At 39.1% G+C, this 16,632-nt stretch overlaps 3 protein-coding genes across 3 annotated transcripts in view; 1 reads left to right on the top strand and 2 right to left on the bottom strand.

Annotated features, from left to right (window-relative positions):
• Positions 1-3,302, bottom strand: part of LOC6042124 (pH-sensitive chloride channel 2) — a 33,068-nt gene extending 29,766 nt beyond the window's left edge. The window contains exon 1 of the mRNA XM_038254905.1: positions 2,217-3,302. Coding sequence (XP_038110833.1) covers positions 2,217-2,632 — 416 coding nt within the window. The 5' untranslated portion in view covers positions 2,633-3,302. The remainder of the gene's footprint in view (positions 1-2,216) is intronic.
• Positions 3,303-10,961: 7,659 nt separating this feature from the next.
• LOC6042121 (transducin beta-like protein 3) lies at positions 10,962-15,021 on the bottom strand. Its single transcript, XM_001851218.2, has 2 exons — positions 14,873-15,021; positions 10,962-13,387 (listed from the first exon to the last, which is right to left on the bottom strand). The coding sequence occupies exons 1-2, from the start codon at positions 14,899-14,901 to the stop codon at positions 10,993-10,995; spliced, it is 2,424 nt and encodes an 807-aa protein (XP_001851270.2). The 5' UTR covers positions 14,902-15,021; the 3' UTR covers positions 10,962-10,992.
• Positions 15,022-15,065: 44 nt separating this feature from the next.
• On the top strand, positions 15,066-15,973 carry LOC6042120 (transmembrane protein 186). Its single transcript, XM_001851217.2, has 2 exons — positions 15,066-15,557; positions 15,623-15,973. Exons 1-2 carry the CDS (start codon positions 15,206-15,208, stop codon positions 15,922-15,924), a joined length of 654 nt encoding a protein of 217 aa, XP_001851269.2. The 5' UTR covers positions 15,066-15,205; the 3' UTR covers positions 15,925-15,973.
• Positions 15,974-16,632: the final 659 nt, after the last annotated feature.

The raw sequence follows: 16,632 nt of genomic DNA, 5'->3' as shown, positions 1-16,632 counted from the left end.
GGCGGCCAAAAGAGTCCTTTTTTGTTTTCCACGTGATGAAAAATTGTGTCAAATGTGGGTGGAATTTCGTGAATCAGAAGAGCAACCGTATGCAAGTTCCGAGATTATGTATCTTTGATGTTCAGTGATAATATCGTAATAAGATTATCCAATAATATTTGGAAAGTACCATTGATAGTTATTGATAATTCGTCGCTAACATTTCAAAAAGCGTCATAAACATAGGTTTTGCGTGAGACATAGCGATTTTGAAATGTTAGCAACGAATCATGCCAATCTCGATTTCAACCCTCTTCTTAAGATGTTTTGTCTTCGAAAATCTTTATAGCTCGACGCCATCGACTTTTTTTTATTCCTGACAAAATAAATTATAGATCGATCACAATACTTGCCACTTCTTGGTATTATTTTGCGAACAGTAAATTGGTTCCGCTTTGACAGTTCTAAATTGAGGCCGCTTTGCGGACAACTATTCTGCACCCAGATAAACACGACTCAACAATAGGGAAGATTTCAGGAGAAAACAATACACAGTAAATAACAATTAGTTTTTGAATTCAAAATAAAACAGTTTTTGCTTTAATGAAAGTTGATAGGCACACTATAAATGGTTAGGCGCTTATACTTACATCAAACCCTACGTAATGTACCACCCCCGGCCGAGTTAAAATGCGTAACCGGAAAAGAAGGTGTGCATGCCTGGCACGAACACTCAAAGCGTGTTCTAGCGTGCTGCTCCTACTGACTCAGAGCAAGGGTGAGATGTAGGTGTAAGGGCAGTGCGTGTTCGTCGGGAACCTGGTGCATAAGATCGGTCAAGGCCCGTTCTTACACTGAAAATTGCGAATTGCGATTTGGGACCATCCATAAACCACGTGGACACTTTTTTGGCAATCTTTACCCCCTTCGTGGACAATTGTCCATACAAAAAAAATCTTGTTTGTATGGATCGTGGACAATCGCCATACCCCCTAAAGTGTCCACGTGGTTTATTGATGGTCCCTTTCTCATCTATGAGAAAAAGAGTTCTCTAGAGACTCAACTGGCAAAAAAATAATAAGTTCAATAACGGCCAGGTGTCCATTCTAAAAATCCATGCGCCTCCTTGGATTTGGTTTTGGAGAGGGAGATTCAATGGAGGCGCTTGGTTTCTTAGAATGATTCCATAGCATTTATAAACGAAACATTTTATGTTTAGTACTGGCTGGACACGAATTAAAATGTAATTGACCGATTCTTAGCGAAGCTACACCAAAAAATCACTTTTTTCAATTTTCAATGTGATTTTTTAAATGAAAAAAATCATTTTTAGTATGATTCAATAATTGCAATATTCATTAAATGCGTTTCTTACCTTAAACACCAAAAATATTTACCAAATATTGTCTGCAAGCCAACGAATGGGAGAGGAGTTTTTACACAAATCTGCTCCTTTCGTTGTCCCGTCACGGAAAGAAATGGCTGGCAAAAACTAAAATTTCAACCAATTCGTTCAGTGCAAGGAGCAAAAGATTCGTTTTTCAATTTGTGATAATGTGTAAAACAGCAAAAGTTTGAAAAAATAAAACTGGCAAAGTTGTAGCGATTGTTTTGATGTGCTTTTTAAAAGTCCAGTTGTACGATGTTGTCCCGTCACGCTACATTTTCATTTCTAGGGAAGCAGAGGTACAATGTTGTTTATTCTACATACCATTTCTTTGTAAGAAATTCAATTATCTTTCCATATATGTTAAAAACATTGGGGGGCTTCTTCTTTTATTTTGCCATTACAGCCAAAACGCTGAAAAAAACTTGGGATTTTTTTGAAAAGGAGCCGAAGAATCGGTCAATTCTGTCAATTTGAGTGTGTTCAAGAAGCCAAATTCTTACAGTTCAGCATGGAGAAAAAAAAGCTAGTTTCAAAATTTATTGTTGTGTAATAGATAAGGCTTTGCAAATTTCCAGAACAATAAATGAATTTTACAACATCATTCAAAACTTCACTGAAACTATCGCACGTCGATTACCGAAGCAACGAGCCTCACCCTGATCAACAGCGATGCAAAAGCATATGCATCCGCTCAAGGAGGATGACACCCACGCATCGAAGGACCACCGACTTATTACTACCGGTGTGTGCCATCGAATGCATTGACCGTTGGTCGAGCGTGCGAGTGCACGTTTCGTACGCGTAATCGCGATTGTAATAAAAAAAGAGAAAAAAAACAAACACTTACTTGACACTCTTCTCGCTCGGCACGCCGTTGACTGTCGAGTCTCCGCCGGCCTCGTCGGTGGCGTCTTCGAGGTGCGCAATGCTGGCCTCGATCTTGGCCGGCGGAAGCAGCAGCCGCTGGATCTCCTCCTGGGTCATCGGCTCGGTGGAGTTGCCCACATCGCTCGAGTTGTGGGTTGTCGTTGACGATGGTTGCGGAGTTGTTGAAGAAGTGGTTGTCGTTGAACTACTACTGGTGGACTCGCTTGCTAGGGTGCTTTCGTATGCCTTGGTGAGCTCGTTGGCGTCGATGAGCTCGGTCTCGTTGTTGAGGTTGGCCGGAGTGTTGACCGGCGGTAGTTCCGTGGGGTCATTTTGTGCGAAACTTGGCACGGCGGGCAGCAGCAGTGCTGCGAGCAGCACAACGGTTGAGTGCATTTTGAGACTTTCGACTTTCGCGAGTGGGCTATGAATTATTGATTTTTTTTTGTCACACTCAAGGCGAAAGTACGCCCAAAACGGGCATATTTGAGGAAAAATGGGTAACCGATCGCGGGTTGTTGCTCCGGGCACTTTGTTATCACTGGGAGGCGGTGTTACAGAACTTATTTCTACGGTGACTACAATTACATCTGACAAGGCAAATTGCTCGGCACGGGAACTTTAAGCTATGTGGATACAAATCACGTTCGCCACAGACAACACAGCGTCGTTCTTCTTTCAAGTACAAAAGCAGAAACACTGCCACTGAATTGATTCACCAACAGGCCATCAACAAACAATAGACACCCTTACTCTTCACAGCCACAATTGTTTCCTGCACGGACGTCACCAAAGTGTCGTCACACACATATCGCTTCGCGCGACCGGGAAGTAGGAACTCCACACCGTGTACACCTCCTAATAGCTAAACGCACCAGCCAACACCTGCGGGCCAGGACTTGAAAACTCTCACTAGAACAACACACAAACACACACACACGGTCTGTTGCAACAGGTGCTGATCTCCACAGGGAGGTTGGTGTTCTCTTCGCCAAAGTTCTACAGATCGGGGATCGGACGAAGTTGACTCGAGCGCGCGCGGCTTGATTCTGACGGCGAGTCTGCGGTGTTCCGAGGTGTAGATAACCGAACGCTTCACGAGCGCGGCAAAAGATTTGTTGATTTTTTCGCCGAGAACCCACGACGGCGTCGCTCTTATCTTGGCGCAGCAATGCGAGAGAGAAAAGCGACTCTTTTGAAGTTGGCTGGGACGATGCCGTATCGAGAGGGTGGCTTCTGGGTTGAGAAGAGGCTCTTGGGCTTGAGACTTGAGAGAGTTGGTTCGCGCAAAGTTGAGGGTGATCGCGTGCGCACAAGGGCTGCGAGAACGTCTGCTTGTTTGTGATCGAGCACGTGCTGTAACGGTGGAATCCTGTTTAGAATGTTGACTACACTCAACCCCCGGTGGTTGGTCACTTTTTCGTTTGACACTTTTTTAGTTTGTACCCCGTTGGTTGGTCAAAGTCAAACTAAAAAGTGACGAACTGTCACTTTTTACACGGCGCTCACGCACACTATCAAAACAAACGTTTAGTAGTGTGTGTGAACTTCGTGTAAAAGGGGTGTCAAACTAAAACGTGACCCCATTCGTTTGACAACAGTTGTTGTTAAACCATCGGGGTTTGAGTGTATTCAAATTTAACACTGCCCAGTTTTTTTGTCGAACATTTTTATTTTTCCCTTGTTCAACTTTTGTTCTACGAAAAACTTTACTTCTCTTGTTTTATGTTTTTCTTGATTTTTTTTTTAATATTTTATTTATATTTTAATTTGCATTTATCTTGTTTAGTTTATGTTTGTTTTTGGTAGTATTTGGCCTATTCTACCACTTCCTATCATTAGGGGAGCTTGGGGTAAGACGGCCACCCTAAGGGAGAAGTCTCATAAAATTTACACAACAGATTATTTTGATCTCAAATTACGTACATATTGTTCTACCAGTAGTCCATTATAGAAATGACAAAAATTAGTTGGCTTTTCAGTTTTTAAAAAAAATTGAAATCGTATATATATTAAATACGTGGGGTAAGACGGTCAGTGCTAAAAATTAACTTAATAACTTTGCTAAATCCACCTAAATACCTACATGGTTGGTTGAACAGACTTCTCTGAACATCATAACTATTTTGGTTGAAAAAATCAAGTTTCAAATGTTTTCTATTTTTAAAAAAATCATATTTTGGCTCAGTGAATTTCATATCATTGCGACCACATTTTATGAAGAACTGTGAATTTTTACTACAAAACAAACACAATTTGATGCAAAATAATAAGTTTGTATATTTCGATTAGAATAAGTAAATCAAAACTATGTAAACAATATTACTCGGATTAGTTTTCAAAAGGACGCAAGAGCCATTGACAAAGTAAGCCCTTTTTACATCGGTACTCGTCCTTCTTACGAAAAACCAACTTCAAAAATGCTTGAGATTCTTCATCTATACGTCCTTCAAAAACGAAAAATTTAAAACAAATGAAATATTGGTTCAATTTGGAGAAAAACTAAAATTAATGCCGGAGGTCACGGTGGCTCTTACGGCTTTTTGAAAACTCAACCGAGATTAAATTAGCAATTTTTATGAATAGTTTGATAGGATTTCATACTATTCAATGAGTTTTGCTATATCACAGTGAAGAATGTTGTGTTAACCATTTTGTTTAAAAATTGATAGTTTTATTGAAAATGCTTTTCCTTATCTACAAATATGTCTTAATAGTCAAAAAACCGACCAAAATATAACCTATATCAAATAAAATTTACAAATTACGGTTGGCCGTCTTAACCCCGGAGGAGTTGGCCGTCTTGCCCCCAAATAAATTATTTTTTAAAACATTTTTTGCAAATAGCTCATCGCATTTTTTAAACTTTTCCGAGGGACATAATCTAGGGAAAACTTCATTTAATATGAAAAAATATTTGAAGACAGGAAAACATATTGTTATCTAACAAAAATGCCTAAGTTGTAATTCAAGAAAATTACATCCAGTTTCAAGTTCAAAAATTATTTGTTTATTTTGAGCTATTTTTATACTATTTCACACAATATGTTTGGCAATATGCATATTTAGCATGAGGAACAGTATTGCTAAACATTTTAGTAATTTTCATTAGTATATTTATTAAAACAGTGGGGTGGCCGTCTTACTCCGCCTGGCCGTCTTACCCCCAGCTCCCCTACATTTTGTCTATTAAAAAAAATCATGTTTTTACAGTATTTTTTTCTATTTTTTGCTTCTTTTCCACATTTTCTGCTATAGAATGGCATCATTATCATTTAAATTGTAAAAAAATACGTAGAAGCATGTCTAGGTCAACACAAAAATTACTGCATACCTCTTTTTACTTAAAATAAAGGAAATGTTAGTAGAAATCACAGCCAAAGCTGACCCCACAAAAAATGACAATTTTAAAAACATTGGCAAAGTCACATAAAACAAGTAAAAGTTCCAACCCTAAAATTAAAAAAAAATCAAGAGTTCTTCTTTCAAAGATCAAAAATTGGTTTAAAAATTGATTTTTGGTGATTTATCTTTAGGTTTAAAAAAAAACTTAATCAAAAAATGGTTTTGACTCGAATCTTGTTTTCAAAGATGTGAACCATTATAAAATCGTTAAAAAAAATGGGATGCAGAATTGTAAAAGTGCACGAAGGGCAAATGCATGTCTGACTATCTATCTATCTGACTGGATGGCACTAAAAATTCGAATATTCAAAATTTCAATTATATCTGGTTACTGATTTTGAATATGGCCTCTAGAATACTACGAAATGGGTTTGAAAATGTGTGTGCCAAGATGACTGCTATGGAAGGTTGTAAAATATTGAGATTTGTTTTAATTCATGTAACAGGAAATCGACTATGACACCTAAAAAATGTTATTCTCAGTTTTTAATACTAGCCTGGTTTATTTAATGACCCGAAATCGGATTCACAGAAATCTGAGAAACCTGAATCAAAGTTGCTAAGTTTCCAGAAGCTGGCGTTGGAGTCAGCGTCGCTGCAAAAGCTATACCCAACTCCACAGCTCTGTTGAAAACAACACATGAGTCGTACTAAATTTTATATCGTTGGACTTGTGTTGAATAAAAATTCATGCTTCATACTGATTGCATCTAACTTTTGGGGACTGGATTTATGAGGTAAATTATTTAGGCTGATGCCTTGACAATATTATCATGTTTTAAAATTGTCTAATAAAATTGAGAAGACAAAAAAAATTAAAATATTGCTGAAAATTGCAAATTCAAATATTTTGCAAATGTTTGGCAGAAACATCACTGTAATAATAACGTATAAAGCATTTTGTGATACTCATTGTTTGAAAATTGTGAAATGCCGAGCTTCCGTGGCCGTGGGATTACGAGTTTCGCCTTGTAAGCGGAAGGTGATGGGTTCGATTCTTGTCTGGCTCGGCAAAGTCAGCTCCCTTAAAAGAGTAAATATGCTCACTGGGAATACTGACCGGTAGGGGATGGGTTTCGACTAGCGGCGTGCTGGGTTTCCAATCCAGAGGTCGTGAGTTCGATTCTCGTACCGGGATGATCAAGTTTAAAAAAAAAAATATTTCCCTTCCGCCTCCTCAGAATTTTATAGCAAATTTTCTGAACCTTTAAAAAAAATTAACAAAATTGTCGCTATTTTTAAAAATCGAAAAACTGTAAATATTTCGCTGAAATCAAACTTTAGGTGGCTATATTTTGAAATCGGGGCACTTTATCAAAAAATGTGTAAAGTAATGTTATGCATGAAATTATTTTTTTTCCATTTTCCTTCCATTTGCTCGGCGGCCAATTTTTTGACCATGCTTCTCTATGGCTCAAAAGTTGCGGGTTTTGGTCCCCTAAAACATATACAAAAATCTCGAAAATCAAAAAGTACGGATTTTGGGAAATTGTGTTTATGTGAAAAAAAAGTTAATAAAAAAATCAAACCATTATTGTATGGATAGCTGCCAAAATTATATGGAGATTTGTATGGTTGAACCAATGACACAAAATGGCTTCTTTGGTCATAGGAAAGGCCCCCAAAAAGTTTGTGACAAATTTGAAGAAAATATAAGAAATAAAAATGGTCGAAATCGGCTGATTTCGTAGAGAATTGCTCAAAGCGATTATTGCCAAAAAAAGCTGTGATCGAATAAAATGATTATATTTTGCCAAAAGTGGATCGGATAATAGCTGTTTCTTCAATTATGAATTCAATTTACGTAAAAAATTAAATCGGAATTATAAATAGAATTGATCAAATTGAAGTCTTCCTAATTTTAGACTTATCCAGATTAGTTGTGTTATGGCCGAAAACCAGAGAATTTAAGTTACCGGTCCAACTGATTCCTTAGGGATTGGGTTTCAAAGTGATGAACAATTTGCTTGAAAAAATCAAGGTTTAGACAGTCAAATTTCTCAACACAGCTAATCAAAAAATTAATAAATGGTATTCAAGATTTCTGAAATTGTTTGGTAATTATTGAAAGTATCATTACACAGTGTCTTTATACTTTTGTGATTGTAGCTGCTTTAGTTTTTTTTTCAATTCAATAAAACGGTTGCAATTTTTTGAGTAGTTTTCTTCATATTGCAACTATTTGTTAAAACCCTCGTGTATTATAATCCTCAAGTGAGTTATTAACTGCTATTGACACGGCGGGAACACTGATTCACGAAAAAGCAAACTTTGCGCTAAAACAGCATAATGATGATTCGGAAGGGGGCCCCCATAAAAGCTCACGTCGGACGTCAAGTGGCAGATAAAGACATCGTTCAGGTACAAACAAACTGTTCAGACTCTTCGGTATGGCTTGAGGAGAGTAGGAGAACAAACAGCGCGCCACCGCGTTTCTGGATTTTCTGCGGAAAAAAGCTGGATGACGAATCCCGCGCAACGAATGATAACAACAAACGACGTCGGGGGCGGCATCGCGGTCATTTGTGCAAGTTCAAAGACAAAAATCAATTAGTCGCGGAAGAGCAAGAAAAAAGTAATTTACATCACACAAAGCTAACGGAGCAGAAGAGATGTGTCGTTTTCCTATATGTATCGTATATCGATGATGATGGACAAGTGATAGCTCTCAGGCGAAGATGTTCCGATAGATATAGGCACTTCCTCTTATCAGTTGTTGATCTAGAACCGCTGCTCGCACGATACCAAGCGTAGCAACGTGGAGTGCTGACATGAGTTTTATTTTTATATTTTGTCTTGTCTATTTGGACACGAAATTTCAGTCATCAAACAAGGTTTCTCCATATCGAAATAAGAATCAAAATACGACCATTTCATCATCACAGTTTATCAACATTGAACGTTTACCTCGCCCAAACAAAGCATTAGCGAAATTTAAATTCTCAACGGACCTTTTTAACTTTTGTTTGCCGCCAAGATGTGATCATCACGAGGCGATTTCAGTCTCACAATCGATCAAAAAACGAGATAAGAACCGCTGCGAATGAATGAATCCAGCTTTTGTTGCAACTCGCCTTCAATCAGTATTCAAATCACGCGCTGAGGCCGGTGCATCAATCCCGCGGAAAAGGTCGTTAACATCAATTAGTATTATCGGTGGTGCGCTTGGATTGCTGCAAGGACTCTCCTTAGGTGGAAGTTCAGGACCCTTCCTCAGGTGTTGGCAATCGCTTCTGGATTTCGCTGTTTTCGTCGTTCTATACTGGTGGATACCAAATCATTGTTTAAATATTGGATCTTGTTGACGTTGAATTAACGCAAACGGTACGTACAGGCTGGTTTAAGCTGGTGGTTGGTTTCGTTAATTAAAAGGCACGATAACATATTTGGTTAGCAGCCAAACAGTGCTTACAAACTGCACACACATCATTTGCGCAAATTGCAATCAAAGAAGTTTGGTCAACGGGGTTTATCGGTGAGTAAACTGAAATGTTTTATTTCACCTTCAAGCTTTAGAAGTCAGAGCTACAACAAGTTATACACAGAAATAGGAGTTTTACACCAATGAAAAAAATGGAATGTAAATATTCAAAAATCGATATCTCGGGAAGGAGTTTCTGATTGATTGGGTGTCTTCAGCAAAATTGTACGATGAGGACCTTTCATAAAAAAATAGTAACATTCTAAAAATCACCAAAATTATATTTTTTCACAAAAAAATATTTTTTTTCACAAAAAAAATTTTTTTTATATGGTTTAAAATGGAAATTTTTGATCCTCGGAGAAACATGAACATTTTTTTTCACGGAAATGTGATTTCTTATATTATTGTTATTTAAAATATATATTAGATAAACACTAAATATTTTTTTAGGATTAATCTTTATGAACAAATTAATTCTTTCATTCGAAAGTATTTATATGATTTTCGGTAAAAAGCACCGTGTTCAAGTTAAAGCCATTTAAAGGTTTATTACAGGTATAACAAAAAGTATAATTTATGTTTTTTTTGTCATAGAGGGGACCATTCATAAACCACGTGGAGACTTTTTGGAAATCTCGATTATCCGAAGGCCTTGGTAAAATTACACAATAATCGAATCCCGATTTTTTTTTTCGCTTTCTTATTTTTAATTGTCGAGCTTTAGTATGACCCCAAAACTATTCTAAAGTGATTTAAAGTTTTTTAAATCAAGGTGGCCAAAATGGCAGTGATGAAATATTAAGAAAATGCATTTAGTAATTTTTAAGGCAAACAACCCTAAAAAATGACTAAAATGGGATCGCAGAATTCGAATTTGATGTTAAATGTAAGAAAAAAAAAAATAAAAAATTATAAGACATATTTTTTTCGTGATTTGATTATCCGAAGTCTCATAAAAACCTTCGCTTCGGTCGGATAATCGAACACCAGGTAATCGAGATTTCGCATAATCGAGTGTTGACTGTACAAATATTTTTTAAAGTTCAAAATAAACCTGTACATTTTGATAAAACTGCCAAAATTTATGTTTTATGACTTGAAACCGTACGTTTCATCGGAATTTTTTTTTAATAATATTTGATTGAAAATGTGATTTTGCTTTTGAAATTGATAAAAAAAAACAGGTAAAAAAAAGTATTTATAAATCATAATTTTTTCAAATGCTGTTTAACAGTGAAGTTTTTTGGCTCCCAAAATTAGAAAAAATGGTCTTTGGGAATTTTACTGTTGTTTAAAAAATGTAATGAAAAACGGTATTTTTTTAAGAGTGCAACTCGATTATTCGAAGTTCTCGCAAAAAAAAATCACTTTGTTGAATAAAAAATCATTGGATAGGGACCGTCCGTATCAAACCAAAGGTTTGGTAGTAAGTGTGAGCTCTGTGTAAAGAGGGTGTCAAAATAAAAAGTGACCCCGTTAGTTTGACAACAGTTGGTGTCAAACCATCGGGATTTCAGTGTAGTAAATTATAACTCTGCAAGCAATATCCACACTTTTTACTGTATTCCCAGCTAGTACCATTAATTAGTGCGCAAGTAGCTACTTCCCAGCAGAGCGCGAAGCGAAACGGCAAATATTATGCACGGCACGGATCTTTTTTCAACGAGAGAAGGAGAGAGAGAGAGCTTCCAGAGGAGGACCACCTTCGCCTAGCTTTAACCGTGAAACCTAAACACTTATCCAGCCAGGCAAACACAACCAGCTTTGATTTCAGATAAGCAAATTTGGTTTGGCAAATTAGACTCGCCCGCCGCCGCCGCCGCCGCTACAAACACTCGTCGTTTGTTTAGAATTCAATGGAATGTTCGGATTTGCAAATAAAGAAGGAGGACTTACTTACTTTGTACGACGAGAGTTTTCCTTACGATTAGGATTTATTGGTGGCTCGTGCCGCGTGGGGTTGCATACACTGCAGTGTGTACTCGATAAATTTGAGGTCCTTGGCGTACTCGGTCATGCGGGCAAAGTGCCGCTCGGTGTAGGGCAGAGCCGCCGTCAGGTGCTTGTTCAGCTCGGACACTTGGAAGGCACCGGCGAGGATCTCCTGGAGCAGAATGTTGAGTACGAGCTGGGCTGGCCGGCAGTTTCGGCTGTTGGTGTTCCACTCGATGGCGTGCTTCAGCAGGGTTTCCTTGTGGTCATTGGAGAGCTTTTGGACGGTTTCGGGGAGTCCTTGCTCTTGGGCTTTTATGACGGCGTTGATGATCTTGAGCGTCATTAGGGGTCGGTTCAGGTTGAGGGAGAGACGGAGCGCTTTCAGGAGCTTTTTGTCGTTGACGAGATTGTTGAGTTCCTGCTCTTGGAGGAGCATGTCCTTGCGCTCGGTCATTTCTCGGTCGCGCTTTTCGTCCGTTACGTCCTTCCACTTGATGAGCTGCGAGTCGGAACCGCCACTGTAGAATACGGTCTCGTCCTCGGTCACGCAAAGCGCCCAGATGCGGCTCTCGTGCTTGTCCAGTGTTTGAATGCACTCGGAACTCTTGATGGACCAAAGTTTCAGCAGTCCGTCCGCTCCAGCTGAGATGAGTTGCATTCCGTTGGAGAGGAACTCGACGCGCAGCACGGAACTTTCGTGACCTTCGAGGGACTTCAGGCAGGTCATGTCCGTCAACGACCACAGCTTGATGGAACAATCCGCCGCGTTTGTTAGGAGAATCTGATCGATGGGCGAGAATCGAACCGCCCAAATTCCTCGCTTATGACCTCGGAATACGCCCACCAGACTGAGGTTGCTCACGTCCCATAGCTTGGCGGTTTTGTCTTGCGAACCGGTTGCCAGCAGACGGTCGTTCGGGGAAATGCTCACGCAGTTGATGTCCTTCTCGTGGGCCAACTCTGTCAGAGTGCAGTTCAGACGGGTTAGTTCCTTCTCGTCGGTTGTTTGGTTGAACTCTTTCGGGATCTTCCAAACCTTCAAGCAGCGATCCTGACTGACGCTGGCGCAAAATTTGCCGGATATCTTGCTCAACGAAACGCTTCCGACGGCGTTGGTGTGCTTCAGCCCAATCGCCACGCAGTGAATCTCAAACTTGGTCGCGTTGTACTGCCACAAACGGATCGAGTTGTCCTTTGAAGACGAAAGCATGAACTGATCGTTGGCCGAAAGGGACAGAACGATGTCGGTGTGGCCTTTAACCAGCTGGCAGTTCATGGTCGTGGTGTCGTACACTTTGAAATCATTGCTGTTGGTGGCCATTCCGAGGAAGCGATCCTTCTTTCCAAACAGGATCAAATCCAGAATTTCATCGCTGAACCCGGACAGCTGCTTGAAGCAGTCGAACGTTTCCAGGTCGTGGATTATGATGTTGTGATCGGCACTGACCACGGCCAATTGCGACGTTTGCCGGTTCAGCAGCATCTCCGTGATGGCAAGGCCACCTTCTTCCGCGGATTTGGTCACCAAGCTGTTGCTCTGCTTGAAGACGATCGCCGTCTCGGTCATCTCCCAAACCTTGATCAAACCTTCTTCACCAGCACAAGCCGCATAAATCTTGCCCTTCTTCAACTTCTGTCCGTTCACCCGAATACCATCAGGAAGTACAATCACGCTCTCCAAGCTCTCGTAAACCGGAATCGTCTTTACCGACTGCTGCGTTTCGTAATCCCACAGAACCAATATCTTGTCCCGTCCAGCCGAGACCAAAAACTTCCTATCGTTCGAGAACGACACCGCGGTCACCTTAGAAAAGTGCCCCGAAAACGTCTTCACCAACTCGCGCGTCTCGTAGTTCCAAACATAAATCTTCGCGTCATCCCCGGCCGCCAAAATAACCTTCCGCTCCTCGTCCGGATGAAACACCAGCAAACTAACAACCCCAACACACCCGCGCAGTGTCCCCACGCAAACCTGCTGCATCGGGTCCCAAATGCGCACCGTAGTGTCCGTCCCGCCACTCGCCACCAGCTGATCCCCGGCGCTGAACGCCAACCGCGTCGTCGGTCCCTGGTGCAGCCCGCGCCACATCTTGACAACCTGCCTGCTCGCGACGTCCCACATCCGAAGCAGCCCCGATCGATGCGCAGAAACGACGTGCTCGCCACCGTTGGCCAGCGCGAATGTGTAGACCGAATCTTCGGCGATTCCATCGTCGTCGTCGGTTGTTGAAGGATTGGCGCCGAAAATGACCGGTTCCGAGGAATCATCGTTGACGGAGATCAGATTGATGGCACCCGAGTTTTGGCACAGCAGTTCCTGCCCATTCGGGGACCACTGGACGGTGCCGCCGGTGTAGAACGCCTTGTACTGGTTCTGGACTTCGTAACTGTAAAGAGTTTGAATGTTATCAGATGTTAAGTTATTGAAGCGAAAAAAACAAAGAACAGCTCTAAAGGAAGTTAGATATAGGTAAAAAATATTTTTTTTTTATTTTGAAGCCAACTTGAATTTCAAAAGATAAAAAACTGCAAGGGCAAAAATAATAAAATGCAGTTCAAACTTGATCATTGATAAAATCAATACCAGTGAACTTCATCAATTAGCCGAAGTTAACACTTTGGATGTTATGTCCAATAAGATAATTGATGCATTTCGACAAAAATCATTGCAGTCTTCAGCTGCATTGATCCGCTCTTTATATAGTTTATAAGTTAGTTTTAAGGTATCCCTTTTTCCCTTTGTACATGTAGGCCCTCCTACATATGAAATCACTGAATAGCGAAAGCTACAATATTTCATGAATAAATGAAAATTGCTAGAATTTAAAATTGAGGTGAAAAGTCATCAATTGTGATTGGACACTCAATAATATTTTAACTGAATGAATGTACATGGAAAAAAAAAAATCTGAATAAATATAAATAAAAAAAAAAAAAAAAAATCAGTACTAAATAAGAACGATTGAAGTATTCGAATGTTTATTTTTCAATTGCAATCATATTTTGACACTTTTACAATTAAAACTGTATTTTTTATTGCGCAAAAATAAGATTTATTGAAAAAACTTGTTTTTTGTCTTTTATTTTTTTTATTTACAGAAAAATAGCAGTTACAGTCCAGAATCTATTATACGAAGGCCTCAGAATTTTTTTTTCTTTATCTATTGCCCAGCTTTGACCCCTAAACTTCGCTAAAGTGATTAAGAATGTTTAAATGGCGGTTTAAGGCAATCAACATTCAAATTCGCTAATCGCAGAACTCAAACACGAAAAAAAAAATGATTATACGAAGGCCCATAAAAACCTTTGGATAATCGAAACTTCGGAAAATCGAGGCTTCGGATAATCGAGTCTGGACTGTACTACGTTTTAAGTATTCATTTTGAGGTATTATTTATTATAGTGAAAAAAGTTCAATAAATCCGAATTTGAGATTGAGTCAGAAAATAAATATTTTATAAAAAGGCCAATATGTAATTAAGCTTAAATATGCGATTTTGTTGTTCACAATGATAAAGCTTATTTTTCTGAGTACAATTTAAATAAAATTAAAATGAAAAAAGTGCTTTAGAACTCTTTCGAATAACAATAATATTTTTATAACAAAAAATGTTGTATTAAATAATTTTAAAACACACATTTCAAATAATTCAAACAATAGAAACAACAAATAAATTGAATGAATACTATTCCCAAATTTTTCAGATAAATATATTTTAAAAACTTTTGATTTCAAAATAACCGCCTTTACTGGCGTCTTACTGTACCAAAACAAACGAGGTTCGAAAGCAAAAACAGTACGCATTTTTTGAACGCTTGTAACAAAGCAAAAATAGCAGTAAACTGTGGAAATATTTCTAAACTATACTTACACTTCCTTTAGCTTTATCTTGGCACTCATTTTAACAACTTTTCCAACTTTTTACACCTAAAAAACTATATAAATTGCAACCAAACTGAACCGACAACGTTGGTCAACAAATCGCACGTGCGCTTTTAAAACGAGAACTGTCAAAAGTCAAACAGCTGATTATCTGACAGTTCTCTAGTTTGTTTTGAATCTAGTACCTCACTTTCATTGCATCATGCAAAATTTGTGTTGAAAATTCGCTCTGAAAATATTCTGATTTTTCGTGGAATAGCTTGAAAATAATTGATGGAAGTAGTTTGACAAGTTCAAAGATTACCTAACAAAAGCCTTCAAAATGTTACAAGCGCTCCGAAGTTGCCCGCTGTCACGAATTTCACTCGCGCTCAAACCAACTTCATCGCCGGCATTTCGTTCCTCCCCTGGGCTGCTGGTGCGACAATGCTCCACAAAATCATCACAACCAGCTGCGCCAGAAAAGGTTCCCCAAAACGAGCCGCCGTCGCACGTTGAAGATTCCACCAAGTGGTACACCCTGTACCACTTCCGAGGAATCATGCTGACGGCGGCTTTCAAGCGGTTGAAGCTGTACCCGGCGGGTCTCACGGCGGTAACGGTTCCCACCTGTTTGGCGCTGGCCTACGCGGACATTTGCTCCGTTACGACGGCACAGATTTTCGGATCTGTTGGTGAGAAGTCATAAATTTGCATTTGACTTCAAAACTTAAATTTTATTTTATTTAATTAATTTTAGGCTTCACAACCACCTTGACCCTGCTGGCGTTTAGCTATTTCACGAACAATCTGGTCGGTTACGTGTACACCGACGATGAGGGCAAGCAGGTGAAAATATCGTACGTGGACCCCGGCGGTAAGCGGCAGAACCGCATCTATCCGGTGGACAACATCGTGCCCCGGTCGGAGCTGCAGCGGACACTGCTGAAGTTTTACTTTCCCATCAAGAACCACGATAACGGCGAGGTGTACCGGATTGTGCACCGGTATGGGGAGGTTTACGATGAGAAAACTTTTACGAAGGTGTTTGGTAGAGAGTGATGTAGGTTTGTTGTGTAATAAACTTATTTTCTAGATTGAAGAAAAAAAACTTGATTATAATCCGAAATATTTATCAGATCATATACTAAGCTTTATTTAAAATACAGCAGATTTTTATTTGAGGCTACAAACCGAAGTATGTACCAAAATAGTTTGCATACCTAGTTTTTGTTAGGGGTGACAATTATTTTTGTTGGGGGTGACAATTATTTTAAAATTTTGTGAGCCCTCATCATTTAATCTGTTAGATTTAGTACGTTCCATTCTAGTACTTCATATAAAATGACTTCATGTAAAATAACGCCTGAAAGCAACGTGTGACGAATGTGGAAAACGAATGAAAGGGATCACACAACTTCGATTGATGGCCACTTCTGTATATAGTGGCGCTGCAAAAGTAAAATGAAAAAGAAAAAAAATTTAGCAAAAAAGGGAAAATGGAATTGTTAACAAGCCGTCTATCCTGCGCACGCCAGTGAATGTTTACGTTTAACATTTAATTATTTAAAAAATGCATCGTAAATTTGGTTTTAAAGTTAATTCTAAAGTCCCACAAGCATTCGTGATATAATAATTCTAGAGGATTGTTATAAAAGATCCTACAACATACGAAACCCCATAGTTATAGGACCTAAAAATACTCTAAATTTCCTCCAAGGTTTTCTACTCTGTCTCTATAATATAAAATATTTTTTTTATATAAAAGTC

Source organism: Culex quinquefasciatus, chromosome 2 (assembly GCF_015732765.1).
Source record: "Culex quinquefasciatus strain JHB chromosome 2, VPISU_Cqui_1.0_pri_paternal, whole genome shotgun sequence".
NCBI lineage: Eukaryota > Metazoa > Arthropoda > Insecta > Diptera > Culicidae > Culex > Culex quinquefasciatus.
Note: the sequence above shows the minus strand (reverse complement) of the source record. Positions and strands in the feature narration are given on the sequence as shown.

What these genes read in the sequence shown, in the direction of transcription:
- LOC6042121 (XM_001851218.2), bottom strand. Translation starts at nt 14,901, where the DNA reads ATGAGTGCCAAGATAAAGCTAAAGGAAGT. An exon ending in AAGATAAAGCTAAAGGAAGT is followed by an intron (nt 13,388 to 14,872) that starts GTAAGTATAGTT and finishes AACTCTTTACAG; the next exon opens with TTACGAAGTCCAGAACCAGT.
- LOC6042120 (XM_001851217.2), top strand. Translation starts at nt 15,206, where the DNA reads ATGTTACAAGCGCTCCGAAGTTGCCCGCTGTCACGAATTTCACTCGCG. An exon ending in ACAGATTTTCGGATCTGTTG is followed by an intron (nt 15,558 to 15,622) that starts GTGAGAAGTCAT and finishes AATTAATTTTAG; the next exon opens with GCTTCACAACCACCTTGACC.